The 17,111-nt window shown below is 43.4% G+C and overlaps 2 protein-coding genes across 2 annotated transcripts in view; one reads left to right on the plus strand and one right to left on the minus strand.

Annotated features, from left to right (window-relative positions):
* Positions 1-4,182, minus strand: part of slc49a4 (solute carrier family 49 member 4) — a 68,587-nt gene extending 64,405 nt beyond the window's left edge. Inside the window, exon 1 of the mRNA XM_084084687.1 lies at positions 3,676-4,182. Within this exon, the coding sequence (XP_083940813.1) occupies positions 3,676-4,027 (352 nt within the window). The 5' untranslated portion in view covers positions 4,028-4,182. The remainder of the gene's footprint in view (positions 1-3,675) is intronic.
* Positions 4,183-4,898: 716 nt separating this feature from the next.
* hspbap1 (hspb associated protein 1) lies at positions 4,899-16,927 on the plus strand (the record flags this gene model as incomplete). The annotated part of the gene is made up of 8 exons (XM_084084258.1): positions 4,899-5,048; positions 6,748-6,949; positions 8,223-8,407; positions 9,529-9,665; positions 11,598-11,769; positions 13,957-14,040; positions 14,567-14,677; positions 16,316-16,927. Exons 2-8 carry the CDS (start codon positions 6,751-6,753, stop codon positions 16,925-16,927), a joined length of 1,500 nt encoding a protein of 499 aa, XP_083940384.1. The 5' UTR covers positions 4,899-5,048; positions 6,748-6,750.
* Positions 16,928-17,111: the final 184 nt, after the last annotated feature.

Here is a 17,111-nt window from a genome sequence, read left to right on the forward strand (position 1 = left end):
TATCACCAGGGAGACCACATCAATCTGTAACCATCAACAGCAGCCAGCCACACAGGGCTGATCCCCAGCTAAGCAAACTACATGGTTGCAACATGTCCATATTGAGTTGTGGAGCATGTCTGAAATTTCTCCTAGTACATTCTGTTAACCACAGGTTTTCAAGGTGGGTCTGCGGCCCCCAGGAAGGGCCAATTGGAAAGGAGAGGAAAGTGAAAATGTTTTTTTTTTTAAATATTATATATATATTACACACACACACACACACACACACACACACACACACACACACACACACACACACACACACACACACACACACACACACACACACACACACACACACACACACACACACACACACTCCATTTGGGGTCCCTATTTTTTCAGGAAAAAAAAAACATTATTTCTGAAAAATTAATGTCTAACTATTTCTCACAACATTTTCAAGAATAGTGAAAATAGCTACAGGTTCACAACGTAATGTGAGCTTGTAGATCTGCTACTTTCATTACTTTGGTTTCTTTTAAGCCATTTCACAATAGCGGAGGCTATATGGCCTCTGGCTGTGTTATGGTCTCTAGAACCCCTGCTGCCTGTAAACAACACATGTCAAAGTGATCCTGGGTTAACACGACACCTGTTGGCCTGGCTGTTCAACTGTACTAGTGGTCTCTTCAGTCAGCCAGGGACTGTGCAGTCAAAATCATCATATCACACTCTTTGATCCCAGGCAACGGCAACTCAGCGTATGAGTAGCATCGCTTGGGTACAGGGTTGCCAGATCTGCTTATTATAATTTCCCTGCAAGATTTTATTTGAAAATAGCCGATCTACAAGCTCACAACGCGTCGCATCGCGACACGTTGTGAGCTTGTAGATCTGCTATTTTCAAATAGATGATGTATATGTTAAAGTGCCCGTGTGGCCCCGTGTCTGCTATATTTTAGACCTGGTTGCTTGTTTCTCTCACAGAATCTGGCAACAGTGCTTGGGTTAACTAAATTCCTCCCAGTACATTCTGTTAACCACAGATTTTCAAAGTTAAAGTTGTGCGGTAAGTAAGTAGTGGGAGCAATGCGCTCGACCACAACATCTCCTAGGGGTCTGGCACATTGAAAAGGGAATAGACAGTCTACATCCACGTTCTTATATAATGTGTTGGTCAGCTTCCTCTGACACTATCAACCACTGTCAGCGCCTGTACTTGCGATGCTCTTATAGCACATTACATGGGCTTATCCCCTATACATTGAATCACATGGCTTAAGCGAGTCTAGTCTCCATCTAGTCTCCGGCTGATCACCACTGGTTTCCACCACAGGGTGCAGATAAATCCCAATGGCAAGCCAAGTGCTTTCCCCACAGGGAGATTAGTTGGAGTAGAGTATAGCACACATGTTTTTGTGTATCCCTAAACCCTGGCTATCCCGACCGTAAGACACTGTTACGGTCTACTAGTAACCTCTGGGCTTCAAATGTTTTCATGGTGTTGGGCCGAAGGCATGAGCCGTCTAGAATAGCGTTTGTGCAGTATGTATCAAATTATATGGGGATTTCCCACCTTAATTTTGTGCATTTATAATCTGTCTCAGATCAAACGACCGTCCCACCATCACTCAATATTTAGCAAGACTGATATCATCATCAATGACGTCAGAGGGAAGCCACATCATTAGACCTTGCCTTGTTTGTTGTTGAATGAGATTAGGGATTTTTCTCTAATTCAAGACATCTCTGACTCAGATGCAAAGACTTCAACAGGCCTTTCAAGTTGAGTTCAATTTGATCGTTTTATATGGGATCCAGCTATTTTCAGAGCCACAGTGTGCAATAGGTTCATCTAATATCTGTCAATAAAGCCCTACCAGACAGGGCACACTGGTGGTAGTTGACCGCACAGTAGTGTATCGACAAATCCTGTCTCTCTACTATCCGATTCCTACCTAAATAAAGCAAAAATGTATACATGTAAACAAACCCCTACTAGATGATGACCTCTGAAACAATACAAGATCAAGCACCAGATACTGCAGAACACAGTAAAGGCTAAGTCTTCCTTAGTATCACATGGTATAACACAATTTCATGTCAGTGCATGTTTGAATTAAGTATACTAGACCATACCCGGTCGGCGCAGCGCATCCGTGGGGGGATATGCGCACATGATCTGGCAACCCGGGAGGCAGTTTGTCCCATAGCTGGGCAGCCGCAGCTATGGGACGACATTCTTTGACACAAAAATGCTAATAAGAAGCTGGGATTTGATTAAATTGAAAAACGGGCTTCACAGTTGTGTTCAGATAGTAATGGTCAATGGCTGTGTGCAAAATCAGAGCAATTGGTCCAGCCAGTGAGGAGAACCGGGTAGCTTCACCACCACCACCACCACTACAAACGCACAGAGGTTACTAGAATTATAGTAGGATAGTAGGATATGACACTCCCTAAACCAATACTTCTGAAAGTAACGTGACACAGTATCACAAGATCTTTTCTTTGTTTTCCTTCTGATGACAGACATAAACAGTGTAATGTTTATGCCTGGTACCTTTGTATGTCACGTGATGATCTGCGTCAGGAGAACAGGAAGTACAACAGTCAGGTGACGCAGAGGAACTGGTTTGGAGACAGAGTTGCATTCTGACACGGCAGCTCAAGTCAAGAGGTCGAACTGAGTGGTGTCTGCTCCCTCTGTGTGGCTACCGTTTTAATGACACTTGAGCAACACACTTAGATGAGTAAGCAACTGAAGTGGCTCTCTTGGTTAGGATTCTAATGAGGCAGTCCTATTTCTTACAGGCTAGCCTGTTGCCACATGAGGAGGACCATCGCTCATTTGCACAAGATGGTGAAATAAAGGAATAATAGCTCCTAACCTTCAATTACAGAAGTATTATCTGTTTTTTTGGCAACATACACATTTGGAAAATCCCAAATGTTGGGTTAGAGGACTGAATTTTCTTTGGGGTTGCAAAACAGTGGGTGCATCTGTCTTGTTCAGTGGACAATAATAGTATTCTGAAAGGAACATTACCCTGCACTGTATCTAATATTACACCAATGTGCCTATAGACGTAGGCTTAACTTTCATTTGATCAAATTAATGGCAGACTGTGTGAGGTTGTTTACCACGTTGTTTTACCCTTATTGGCAAGATACTACTTATAGTCTCATGGTCAGCGTGGTCTAATTTAAAACGCTGCATGACCATGTAACAACAATCAGAGACCCACACAACCTAATCCTCAGAGTTACATTGTATCGATGTTTAACTCAAGAGACAATATAACCGGTTACAGTTGTACAGCGGTGGAAAAGTTGCTCACATTTTTACTTAAGTAAAAGTATTAATACTGCCATGTAGAAACACTTTACAAGTAAAAGTCTGGAATTCAAAATGTACTTGAGTAAAAGATAGAAGATTGGGCTTGTTTTAAAAGATATACAGGAGTAGAAGTAAACGTACTGAAATTGGAAATACTCCGGTAAAGTAAAAAATACCTCAACATTGTACCGAAGTACAGTAATGGAGTCCATGTACTTAGTTACTTAGTTACTACACCACTGTACCAGTTGGTTGTATCACACTAGCACAGACAGGGGAGCCTGGCAGCCAAACAGGACACTGTGTACCACTGACTCACTCACGGCTAGTAGTAAACAACACAAGCTCACCCTTCTTGTCCATGAGCCACATGAACAGCAGCCAGGGGATGAAGCCCACCGGACCCCACAGCACCAGCACGGCGATGTCCGACTTGCTGAAGTCGAAGGCGTGGGCCGCCGAGTTCTGGATGGGCCCCCAGGTGTTCCACACCATGCCCTGCATGAAGCCCAGCAGCGAGAACAGGGTCAGCACCAGCCATCTTCTGCCGTACACCCTGCTGTACACTGGGTACACTGGCAGTGTGGTGTTGTTGTGATGGTGGTGCGGGCGGTGGGCTGGCTCCGGCGGCTCGGGGGCGCCGAGGAGAGGTTCTCTCTCGTCGGCGTCGGCGGTGGTGGTGCTCGAACCGGCGGCACCCATAATACTAGTGTTCTTCTTTCTCTTCTGTCCAGGTTTTTACGGTTAGATCTCGGCGATAAGGAAGGGAAGTGAGTGTCGGGTTACTTTGTTTTCAGTCTCCCAGAGAAACAATAACAGACGATGTCATCTGCTTCGTTTTTTTTGACTGCGCATGCCCACTCTAGACTGGGTCGATTTTGCTTCGCAGGTTCCTCATCCGGTCTGGTTCTAGAGCGGATGCGGAAACGGCGCGTGCGTATGATGTGTGTTTGCAGAGTACCGGATACAGTAAGGCGGGCTCCAGATCGAACCCGAGCACAGAAAGTAAATAGAAACTAGGCTTTCCACAGGTGCTGCGGAAAGCAGCGTTGCCATGTACGCTTATTATAAGCGACTTTGGGCTTGTTTTCATGTAAAGTTGCTTGTAAATATTGCTTAGTTGCGGGTTGCGGTTTTACCTTTTTGGGCTGGTTTCTAAAGTGTTCTTGCTTATTTAGGCTTGCTTCGATTTTTTCTTAATTATTATTTAAATCAGTGATTTTCTTGAAAATGTTTTGTGCCAGGGAGCCCTGTACCAGATTTATGTTGTTAGAAATTAGAATGTTTTATATATATTCCAAATATACCACATTTTGTTTCAAGAGTTAAAATAGCAGATCTACAAGCTCACAACTGTGAGCTTGAAGATCTGCTATTTTCAAATAGAGACATAAAGTTGACAAAATGTCATGTGCCCTATAGTTGCTTCTTTTGGGCTTGTTTTCCTAGACCTGGTTGCTTATTTCGGTCACAAAATGTGGCAACACAGGCGGAAATCAAGGTGACGCGAGGTTAGACCAAGGCGGAAGTGGCTCGCTCGATTTTGAAAACAGTGGACCCATCGTCCGCCATTTTGGTTCCTTTATTGCGTTGCTTTGAAAGGGTTTGTGTTCAACGCAACGGCGACCGAGCCACAATGGAGGGGCTTTCAGCGTCCACGTGACTTTTGTTTATGTTTACTTCCTCTCGTCTTCTCTCGCCACGCAGCACGTGTTGCTAAAAGGTGAGTTAGTTCAGCTCCCTCAACTTGTCCCAGACACTCCACACTTTACTCTACGAACCTGGCTTTAACTTGTCCCAGTCCTCAGCAGGGTTGCCAGATCTGTTTATTATAATTTCCCCGCAAGATTTTATTTGAAAATAGCCGATCTACAAGCTCACAACGCATCGCAATATATTTGAAATCTGAAGGTTTATGTAGATGTATGGGCCGCAAATGGAGAAAGTGCAAACACCAGGTTGAAATTCACCCATGACTGTCATATGACAGTCATGTACATGTATCAGGGCTACATACAGACAGACTGTATGCAAAGAAATCAAGACTTGTCCTATATGTGCTGTGGTACCTGCCATATAGCATTCTGATAGCTTTGCCCTGTGTTTACTTAACAAAAAAATATAACAATCATTCATCAGCCACTGGAGCAGTGTGGTGGTGTTTACCTGCAGAAACACATTGCCTTCTCGCTGTGGTGTTTTCACTGTTTGTGTTTTGGAAGCCCAAAAACATCCCTGTCTACCAAAACAAACAGTGACAACACCAAAATACAGAGAGGATAGTGTGTTTCTGCAGGTAAACAACACCCACACTACTCCAGTGGCTGATAACTGCTGGTATAGAGGGAAATGATTGGGGAGGACCTATGAAGTCACACTAGCTGTACCTACCTTAGCTGCAAGCAACTCTAAGATGCAATCTTTTAGTTGCAATACCAACCTTTGACAGCCCATTCATCCAAACAGAAAAGTCAGATCTGATTGTATTAAACAACGTTAAACTTCACAACATTGCAGCTGTACTGTGTTACAGTCTGGCTCAGAGACTGTAACAAAAAAAGGGGAGACGACACGGAGGAATACATAAATAAGTGTAAAGTTTATTTACCAAATAGTGAAAGAATAGTAATAAAGTAATAAGTCAATCAATCATGTTTCCAAATCATAAAGGCAAGGAAACATGCTGCCCACGGAAGCTGGGAACTCAAACACAAATGCTCTCCTGTTTGGCCACACGCCTGTGACCTGGGGAGGACTGAAGAAAGAGTAATGTAGTAGAGTAGAGTTTTTATAGAGTGAGGAGACAATTGGCCAGGTGTCTCCCCTTCCACTGATCATCTCAGCCTCCACCTTCCAACCCAGCACTGCAATGGAATGTTAAAGGCACACACACACAACCCTATAGCAAAGGTCCAGGGGGCCGTCACAACTGAAAGCTTGGATTATCCTCTTTGTATCTGCCAAGTTACTTTTTTGTGTCATAAAAATCCACCGTAGACATGTTATGAGCTACTTTCTGTCAATAAATTCCGTGCAGGTGATTATTTTTCAAGTGTCAGAGTTTGGAATCGCTCGTCTCCTGCATTATGTGCAATTTCCAAACCGGTGGTACGTAGGACCATTGAGTGATTTCCAATGAGCGCTTCCAAACTCGAACACTTATAAAAAATAATCACCTGCACAGAATTTATTGACAGAAAGTATAGCTCAAAACATGTCTAGGGTAGATTTTCATTTAACACAAACTTTAGAGTTTAACATCATTTAATTTTTTTTTGTGTGGATGAATGGGCTGTCAAGGGTTGGTATTGCAACTCTAAATGCCAGAAAGCTAAAATTGCGGCAATACCTACCTGTTGCTTATTAACTGCACCTGTAACCCAAGCCTCTGTGACACAACCCACTGTTTGTATCTTATTTAGGCCATGACCACCACAGCCAAAACCATCAAGCCCTTCGGCCCAGAAGAGGCCCATGGGATTCTGGGTGCTTTACAGCAGCCCGCAGTCTTCACCAACATGACCTGTAATTGGCCCGTTCGCCACTGGACTGCAGACCACCTGTCAGGTTGCCTTGGTGACAAGGTCATCAGATTCAGACTTGGGAGAAAAGATGAGACTAACAGTAAGACCACTAAACAACACCAAAAAAATCCAGTTGAGAGTCTACTATTTCTGGTCTTTTACACACACACACACACACACACACACACACACACACACACACACACACACACACACACACACCGTTTCTGTATCTGCTCTAGGCTGGAAACTGCAAAGCGAATTGATCCCAGTCTACTGTTGTTTGTATCTAATTTTATTGTACATAAATTATGAAACTAACTTCTTTTACCCAATGGCTCAACACACAAGGTAGTCCAGGTACCCTGAAAGTAATTCACCACAGCTTCATGTTTAGCATTGGAACGAATCCAGCTTATTCGATGCATAGAATTGTCCCATGGCAGTTAAACAGATGCTTTTATCCAAAGCCGTCACAGATCAGAGAGCCCATTCATGTTTGGGATATAGCCCCGGCTAGGACAGAGTGTATAATCTTGGTGTTGCAATTACCATGCTCAACCAAGTGAGCCAGCATGACAAATGACCACCAGAAACCATACAATGTTCATTCTTTACTCAACCTCTGTACCCAAAATAGAAGTTCAGTGAGCCACAATGCATCCTAATTCCCTGCAGTGTAGTCCTGCTAGGTTATTATTTATTTATTTGTTGTATTTATTGTTTACTGTTACTGCTTTTTGGGAAATTTCCAGTGATTCCAGGATTAGCATTTTTATTCATTTTAAACGTCCACATCACTTCCCTGTACTGAGCTTTTAAAGGGCTCTGCTCTGCTCTCAAACAGTCTCCAGACAACAACACACAATAATTAGATGTCATCTTCTGTTAGTTATTCTCTTGAAGTGACAAATTGGATTGTAGTCATCCAATCCAATGATGTATTAGCATGTCAGGGCAGTTGGTTTTGTCTTTTGTTGCCAGTGTGTTATGTCTTCCCCGCTCTAGTAATAAATCGTTAATTCTGCGGTAAATAACAGAAAACATGCTCTCTACCAAAAGCCAGCTAATTAGACTGCTAAATCAATTTTTATTGCTGCAGCAACCGACCGAAATATAAATCTCATCACCAAACCAGGGATTCAACACAAGGGGGAAAAAAAAGGAAATGAGTGGAACAATGATTTATTCACACCATAAAATCCACCAGTGTTTAAAATATAATTATATATCACCTTGATAATACAGTGTGGGGTGAACCTGATATGCAGTCTTCATTGATTTCAAGTCAACACAGGGTAATTGAATAGTTTAAGCATTTATGATCATTGTAATCATATCCCCCTCTCCCCCCCTCTCTCTCTTCCTACCAGCACCCCTATTTGAAACACAATGCTCCTATGTAGAGGCACAACTGGGGCAGTTCCTAAGCTGGGCCAATGGCCTGCCTGGGTCAGATATGGGGCCGTTCTGTGATTATCCCGCCTCAGAATACTGGGCCTACGCTGACTACAAGTACATCGCTTTGCTGTTCCAAGACCGGCCTTCCATGTTTGAGGTTAACTAACCCTGCTAATCACAAATGTATTCATTTAATTGTATTATTTAGTATTTCAAACTAAAAGAGCTTCTGTGATTTAGCAACCATTTCACCATCCGAAGAGCGCTTCCTTAGTCACTTATTTAGCTTTTGAGGGTCAGATGGATGAATTTATGGGAGCAGTTTCTTTCCCCTAGTATGTAGATAATTAGGATTAATCCAATGTCAGGATGTATTTTATAATGTCTGTTAATCGCTAGTATCGCTACCTTCAGTGTGACATAGGCGTCACTGGGAATGGCCTGTCATGTTTGCTGATTTAAAACCTCCCTTGATTAAAATTCATGCTTGCCTCTAAGATATTTTTTCCCCCTGTCCTCTTTTGTCTGAGGCTTAAAAGTCAGTTTGTGTCCAAAGCCACTGCCACACATCCTGTTAATGCCACCACAGTGATAATAAATTCCTACTGAGACAATTTTACAGGTCTGCTAAAACCCATGCCTCTGAGAAGGCAAGGCAGCACCTTTTTAAATTGTGCAATAGCGCAATATAAAATGCTGCCTGAAGGCTAGATTGTCCAGACTGTCATTTACAGCGGCCTGAATTATATTGTTATTATGCTAATGGCCTCATTATCCAGAATGCTGCAGAGAATACCTGAGATGTATTCTGCTGCTCTGACAGTGAGTGATTGACACCCAGTGTTTGAACAAAGAGCCCGTAGACATGCAGTTAGACCCGTCATAAGGTTCTCTACTGGTTAGTTACGTGTAATTGACCTTGTCAAGGAAGCGTGTGAAAGTGTCATACGTAAGTGTAGGTCGCACCCGAGCTTTGTAGAGAGTTACATACTGTATCTATCACGCCTTTTTTTTATGACAGTCTTTTATGACATTTTTTTTTTTCTTGTCCAGTTTTCCACCCACACATCCATCTACTGTAATAACATGGTGAACCTAAACAGATCAGCTATAATAAAGAAATAAACAATTTAAAAGTATTTTCAACATACAGTACAAGTGTTAATAGTATTCAAAAATAATAATATAATAAAGAAACTAAATAACATGTATTTTCAACATGCGATACAAGGCAAATGTGCTATTACTTCTTCTCACTGATCGCTGTGCAACTTGCAGGATATAGTGTGGTCCGACTTTGGCTTCTTGGGACGCAACGGGAGAGAGAGCACCCTGTGGATTGGAACAGAAGGAGCCAACACACCATGTCATCTAGATTCTTATGGTTGCAACCTGGTGCTGCAGGTGCAAGGAAGGTAAGAACAGACGTGGATATTTGACCTCAGAGTTGTGTGAAATTCTGTGGCCTGACCTCGTCACACCCGCGTGGCAGTGCCCATTAAACCATTAAGGCCTGAGGTTCCGATTCTGTCTTCTAAATCCTAACAGTTTTTTGAAAAACCTATGTTGTTGCTATATCAGTGGTTCTCAAACTTTTTCATGTCAAGGACCACCAAAATGATATATATTGGCCGCCGACCCCATCTGAAAATGTTTTGTTCCAGGGACCCCCAGAAGCAAAGATTTGAGTTACAAATGTTAGCTTTAAAATATATATATTCAAAGATTTGTACACATTTTCCATGATCAGAAAATAGCGCTATGAGCTTGTATATCTGCTATTCTTTGAATAGCCAAAGAAATCTAAAAATGACACAGATGCGTTCCCGGTCTTAATGGATTAATCTTTCACAGTGCATTCAGTCTATGGGTACGAATAAAGCAGGGTAGAGGAACGGTAGGGACAGACAAAAGTGGTTGCAAATTATCCCAGTGGGGATTGATGATGGAACTGTCCTGCCCGCCATCTATTCACCTCTCTCTCCTAGCGTGGACGGCGCTCTTGAGAGACGAGCCACGCCGCTCCCTCTCCATCAGCCGTGATGGAGAGGGAGCAGCGTGAGTGCTATTTCCTTCAATGACTGATGGAGAGAGAGAGAGAGAGAGAGCAAAGAGCATAACTGACTGAGCCACTTGGGCACAGAGTGTGGTCTGTGCCCAATAGCCTCGGACAAAGACAGTCATTTCTGGCACCCTCTCTCTCCACCCCATTGCATTACAGCGAGGCAGAGGTGAGGTGATGGAGATAAGAGCCGAGATGCCATTGAGGCGGGAGGTGCAGACTCCATTGTGGAAGGTAGTGGGTCTATGACAAAGCGATAAAAGGTCCCTTTGTATCTTATCGGTCTCCGCTGCTTACCCAAGTGGCCAACGATTTTTATCTCCCCTCTTGTAATTGGGTCTGGAGCTCTTTCATTTGGAGGTGATCTGCAATTGGAAGGAAGAATGTCTCCGCCGGGTGTCTGACGCCGCCAATCTGTGAAAATATAACGGGCTGTCAATTGAGGCTTTTGTAACAATGGAAAATCAGTTGAACTTTGAATGAACTTTACCACGGAGTGAACCTTCAAGGGTTGAATTCCTGCAGTCTTGAATAACAAGAAAAATATGTACATTACATCCACACTATCAGAAAAATACCTTTTCTAGATTTGATTGATCATTTGCCATTGACCATTTTATCATGACATTTTGTACGGACTTTATTCTTTTTCTATTTTATACATTTTGTCATATGACATTGTCACGGAAATAACCAATCAGCTTGAGCTTGTGGGTCAGGTATGATAGTTATTTTTTTTAACAATTTCTAGTTCTTTTTGAGAAATTTCACCTATGATGACATGTGACAATAGGGATGCCAGGTTTAAATTGGTTAAGTCTGACTTTAGGTCTTATAAATAGCTATAGTAACCAATAAAAAGTATCAACAAGAGCTTGTGACTAAATAATAATTACATTGGTCCATTGGAACACACGTTGCTGAAAAGTAACCGTTTTGGACATTTCCGCCCAACAGTGAGTATTTACAACACAAATGATATATTCCTTGTTAGAAGTTAAACTTCTAACAAGGTCCTGGCCTATGTGATCACCTCACTAATTATTAAAATAATCAATTAATACCATAAACAAATTCATAGACAACTAAATAATCATCCTACGGTCATTGAGTTTATTTCACATTTATAGGTGCGCTCGGAAATGCGCACCGGGAGCGCCCTCGTCTATTAGTTTGTATGGGCCAGTGCGCTCAGTGCTTAATTTCCGAACGCACCCTTTAATTACATCCAGCTTTATATCCTGCAGTCATATTTGACCGAGTGGTTTTCCTGTATTTCATGGAGGAAACGTTGGCACCTGTTCCCTCCTGAAGACACAGCCAGTTTGTACCCGACCCGGATTCCTTATGAGGAGTCTAGTGTCTTCAGCCAGGTAGACGTTCTGCGACCAGACCTGAAGAAATGCCCTGCCTTTAGGATGGCTAGGGCTCATGTCTTCACTCTGCACCCTGGACAGGTCAGTACAATTTCTCTGAGGAATTGTGGGGAAGTGTTTCAAAATTGCATGTAATTTCTACTGTTAACTCTTTTGATTCATGAGCATTTTCTTCACTTGGATTTTATGTTAAGACCCTGCTGTTACGTGGTTGCGGTGTTAGAATAGAACTGTGTGTACGATAAAGCTACACGCATCATTTTGTTGCATAGGAATGTTGACTTGTGATGCAAGATTTGAAGCAAGACAATGGTCATGATTAGTGATGTGATTGTTCCCAATCAATTCTGCCACTTTCAGTAACATACTTTCAGGAGATACACTGGAGTGTGCAAATGGAATGAAATTGAAAGGTTCACTATGCTATTACTGTCCAATTATATCCATATCTAGTGGAATGTTAGCAGGGTCAAGAAGACTAGGCCAATAGTTCAACAGGCAGCTCATTCAAAGTCACCCTGTCTGCTCCTTCTCAGAAGAACCAGGTCAGCGCTGATTGAATGTGATAAGCAAGTTGTAAATGAGGTATGGTGCTGTCAAAAGTGTCTGCTATGATTACCAAAAAATGGCCTCGGCTAACTGTTATTCAAATGTCAGTCACTCTGATTTACTCCAACTCACTCTGCAGGGCTTTCTTTATGTATTCCACTCACCCTCGTATTATTCCTCTCGACAACCCCCTCTCGTTGTTCAGATTCCAGCAGTGCTCTCCCTTGCTTTTCAAGAGTCAAAACAGCGACAGAGCAATTAGCCATCCATCTCGCTCACTATCTGCTTGGCACTGGATCCCAGAAGCGTACTAAACACCCTCCTATCAGCACTGCCAAACACAACTGTCACCCAGTTTATGCACAAATTGTCTGAGGAGGAAAAACAGAAGTGTAAGCTGCTGACCTCTAGTAGACTATATGAGTGGTTAACCACTTAAAACCTATATACGTAATTGACCAGGATCCCCCAAGGGTCTATACTTGGTCCCCTCCTTTATTCCCCTCAACACCAAATCTCTTTGCCGAAATAAGCTCGAAAGCTTCGCAACGAGACGTGTTGTGAGCTTAGACATCTGCTATTTCTGTGGAATGTTTGCCTATTATGACATGTTCAGAATAGGGACGCTTGGGTTCATCTGGTTAAATTAGTGAAACCGTAAGCCAGGGTTCCCCAATAGGCCCGCGAGAGGCAACTGTGCGGCCCGCGACGACTCCTGGCATTAAAAAAAAAAAAATGGATTTTTTTTTTTTTTTTTTTTTTTTTTTGAAAAAATAAAAAATAATAATCAAATTCACACACACTTACAAATTGTGCGTAAAAATTATAACAGACCCCCCTAAAAAGCACTACACAAGAACCCCAGGCCTAAAATAACTGTCAAATTAGCTAGATTAGTGGGGAAAAAAAATCGAAATAAAGTTGACAAAAACAGAAATCAAAATCCACCCAAAACCGCGAAATTTTCGCCCAAAGCCCGAAATTTTCGCGCGCGTGCGGAATTCGGGCGAGGCCACCGGCCCTCAGCTTGGCACCCGAGACAGAATTTGGCCCTTGGGGAAAACTAATTGGGGAACCCTGCCGTAAGCACTGGAGAGGAGTGGACCACTTGCCCAGACTATTATTGAGGTCATTCATACAAAACGCTGATGAACAAAGCATTGTCTGATTCTGAATGATTGGCCTCTTTGTTTAGAGGCCTGGACCTGGTCTCTCAACACCATCTCTCTTATTACTGCCATTTCATCGGTGTAGTTTTGTTGCAATAAGCTCGCACCTGTCCCAGTCGGCCCCTATCAGCGCCAAGATCATAGCAATATTTCACTTGTTGTTTAGATGCTGAGAAACTGCCACAGTACACATCACTTTCCCAACCAGATATTGAGAGATAGGCATAAGCAAAACAAACCCAGCATGCAGCATTCCTCCTCTCTGGGCAAGGTGCAGGGCATGAATTAATTAGGACAGCCGAGGAACCAGAAATCAATAAGTCTTGCCTTACAAGACTTTATGAATGGCTGAGCCATTCAGTCTGTGTGGAAAAGGACACATGCTGCCACCATGTGGATGTTCCCTCTAACTACAGTATGCAATGCCCTATACAGGTAGATGCTGTTTTTAAACAACTGACAACTGTCTCTGGTTTATGGACCATAGTAGTAATGTGTGACATCTCGAGATCCTCTGACATTTAAATGCTTATTGGTTCTTTCTCCTCAGGTGCTGTTTGTCCCCAGACACTGGTGGCACTATGTGGAGTCAGTCGATCCTGTCACAGTCAGTGTCAACACCTGGATTGAGTTGGTGAGCTGAACCTCTGAACTGTTCTAATGAAAAGAAGTCACATACTCGGTCAAAACATTGATTTGCACTTAGGTCACAATCACACCGAGAGACACGTCGCTACATGCTCAGACGCTTCAGAAACACCATGGCAAATGAGCTGTGTCCCTGACTCTGGGTTCAAACTTTTATGCGTGTCTAAAAACGTCTAGAAAAAGGTGTTTCTAGTGACACGTCTCGGTGTGATCACCACCTTAGTGCTCCACGATAATGACTCCATCAAGCTTTGAGTAATAAACAGCCATGGAAGTAGGAGTTACTCCCGCCATAATGATGAGTGTGTCTGCACAACAAGGCATAAACCCGCGTTGGTGCCAGACAACTATCTATTCAGAAGGCAGGTCACTCTCTAGCCTAGTCTGCAAGGTCACAGACACTACAAACTGCCCCAGACTACATATTGGATTCATTTCCTTAACCCACTGGACTTCTAATCTTTTTTGAGGGAGGGTGTGCTTTTTCACTCAACTTTCCTCTTCCTGGACAGGAAGAAGATGATGAGGCCAGAGTGGGTGAGGCCGTAACCAAAGCTGTTGTCTGTGCCCTGAAAACTACGCCTGGCAGCGACAACAATGACAAGTGGCTCAACCCCACAGAGGTAGCTATTTAACGTTTTTGAATTATAGCTCTTCTTACCTCTGCCAACTTGGTAATGTTATCACGCCGTCTATTTATCTGCCTTGTCTGTCGGCAGGGTATCTTGAGCCGTTATGAACAGATTTGTACAAATCCTGGTTGCAAAGTTGACCCTGGAGCCTATTAACTTTTCACACTGATTGGCCATAAGGGGGTGTGGCATTGGGCAGGGCCTGTCACGAAAATGCACATCTGTTTATAAATGGATTGGTTTATAATATGCTGTATATGAACTGGTCAAACCGTTTTCCTTGTCAAGAGGCCACTGAGTGTTGGGAGTGGGACCCCCTGTGTTTTTTCTCTTTTTTCTCTAGCCCCCATTCTGACAAAAGCTGATACCCCGCACACATGCACGCGCGCACACACACACACACACACAAAATCCTCTAACTTTTAGAATTCTGGCAAGCTCCGTTTTTTTTACTTTGCAATGTACCCACAATGTTATTACTGTGCTTCACAACGATGTGACATGTGGTAGTTAGCTATGTTTAAGTTACAGGATAATAGATTCTGTATGACAGGTTGTACTGATATCACTTTGATTACATACAAGGGAGGCCCGGATCCCAGGTTGTGAAAAACTGGGTTTAATGAATCATGAAGTTCTATTGGCCAAAAGGGGACGCAGTGCCAGAAGCACTGCAAAACCTGACACCTTGACACCTCCGTCAAGTCCAAAAACATGTGTTAAAAAAACGCGCTTCTAGACAGCTCGTCTCTGAGGAGCGATGCTGTAAGAAGCTGAAAGTGGCTTATACTAGCTGCGCGGTCACAGCTTAAAAGTGTATGGGTGGACGGGTCCACATGCAGACAAAGTCTCACTTTCTTCATTCCCTGTGTAAAGGTTGGTAAGCCTGGTAGCTTCAACCACACAGAACTCACACATCCGTTCCTCCTCCAGGGGAGGAGAGCGGTATTTGCAGTACATTCAGAGCCTGAGGTGCCATATGGAGGCACAGATCAGAGGAAGCTATTCCTCCCACTTGGCAAGAATCCAGACAAAGTGTAAAGCCCTGGCTGTATGGAGACTGAACACAGACTCAACTTAGATGCTTTCTCAGAGTCGACGATTGAATGCTTGGATTCTTTCCAAGCTATGCGGTTTCCCACCAGTGTGACGGTGGACCCTTAACAGACCAGCTTTCAATTTAGGAGAGGCTTTCAGTTTAGAAAAATATATCCCGATTTTATGTTGGTTACCACTAGAGCCAGGCCGATATATCGGGTTGGCTGATATATAGGCTATTATTCGCCTTTTTTTACGACATCGGTTTATCTGCAATTATGCAGCCAATGGGTCCCGATTTTTCTCAAATACTTTTTTTTTTAATACAACTTTTTCAAAAAATGTTGCGCTTTTTCACAAAATATTGGTCAAAACATCTGGCATCGTTCAGGCTCTAGTTACCACCAAAGCTGTTGTGGTTATAGTGCTTCACAAGGGCATGGTTTATGTGCTTCACAAGGGTATGGTTTATGTGCTTCACAAGGGTATGGTTTATGTCAACTTGAATTAGACATAAACAACGTAAATTAGATGTAAACAGGAATACTGAAGGATGTTACTATAATAATAACCTCTGTGATATTGTCACAGGAGGACAGAGTGGCGTCCCACGATGAGAACATGCATCATGTGAACCTGGCGGTGCAGGCCCGTATGGAAAGAGAGCGGAGCGGGCAGCGCAGTACACACACCCACCACTTTGGAGGACGTGGGCCAGTCAAGCGGGACTCCAGCGGGGCGGAGAAAAAGAACAGCGGCTCGCCCGGGGACACCGCGTCATCCTGTGCCGTTCCGTTTGGGCCTCATCTCATCCCGGTGCCCCGTGATCACGTGGATTCACGTAAAGGAAGCGGGACAAGTCCTCCTGAGCTCCGTGCAGCTGAATCTCGGCCAGGCCAGCCGTCCGCAGACTGCACCGTGGGCCCAGATGGAGCACAGACCAGCAGGCCCACGCCCGCTGGCCGACTCCAGCCTGACACGCAGGAATGTAGGCCACGTGGCTGTGAAAACAGGACTCCAGAACACAGTGCGGCTGAAAAGGCAGAGGATGGCGGCGCCGTATGTTCCACTCACAATCCACACTTCTCAATCACCACCAATGACTTAATAGAGTGTCTGGTGCATCCTGATGTCATCGCTCGTGTCACTGAGCTTTTGCTGGATAAGCAGAGGCAAGGTCACAGTATCACCACAGCAACTTAACGTTTCTATTCAAGAATAAATACTCATTTATTAAGCTCATAAAATGATTAAGCAATTAAACCTTACTTAGTAAACTTGACTGGTGTCGGCCCTGTACTTAATTGCTCTTTTTTACACCAAAAACAGCAGATCTACAAGCACACAACATGTTGCAATGAGATGTGTTGTGAGCTTTTAGATCTGA

This window comes from Gymnoscopelus microlampas (genome assembly GCF_963454915.1).
Source record: "Gymnoscopelus microlampas genome assembly, chromosome: 17".
Classification (NCBI taxonomy): domain Eukaryota; kingdom Metazoa; phylum Chordata; class Actinopteri; order Myctophiformes; family Myctophidae; genus Gymnoscopelus; species Gymnoscopelus microlampas.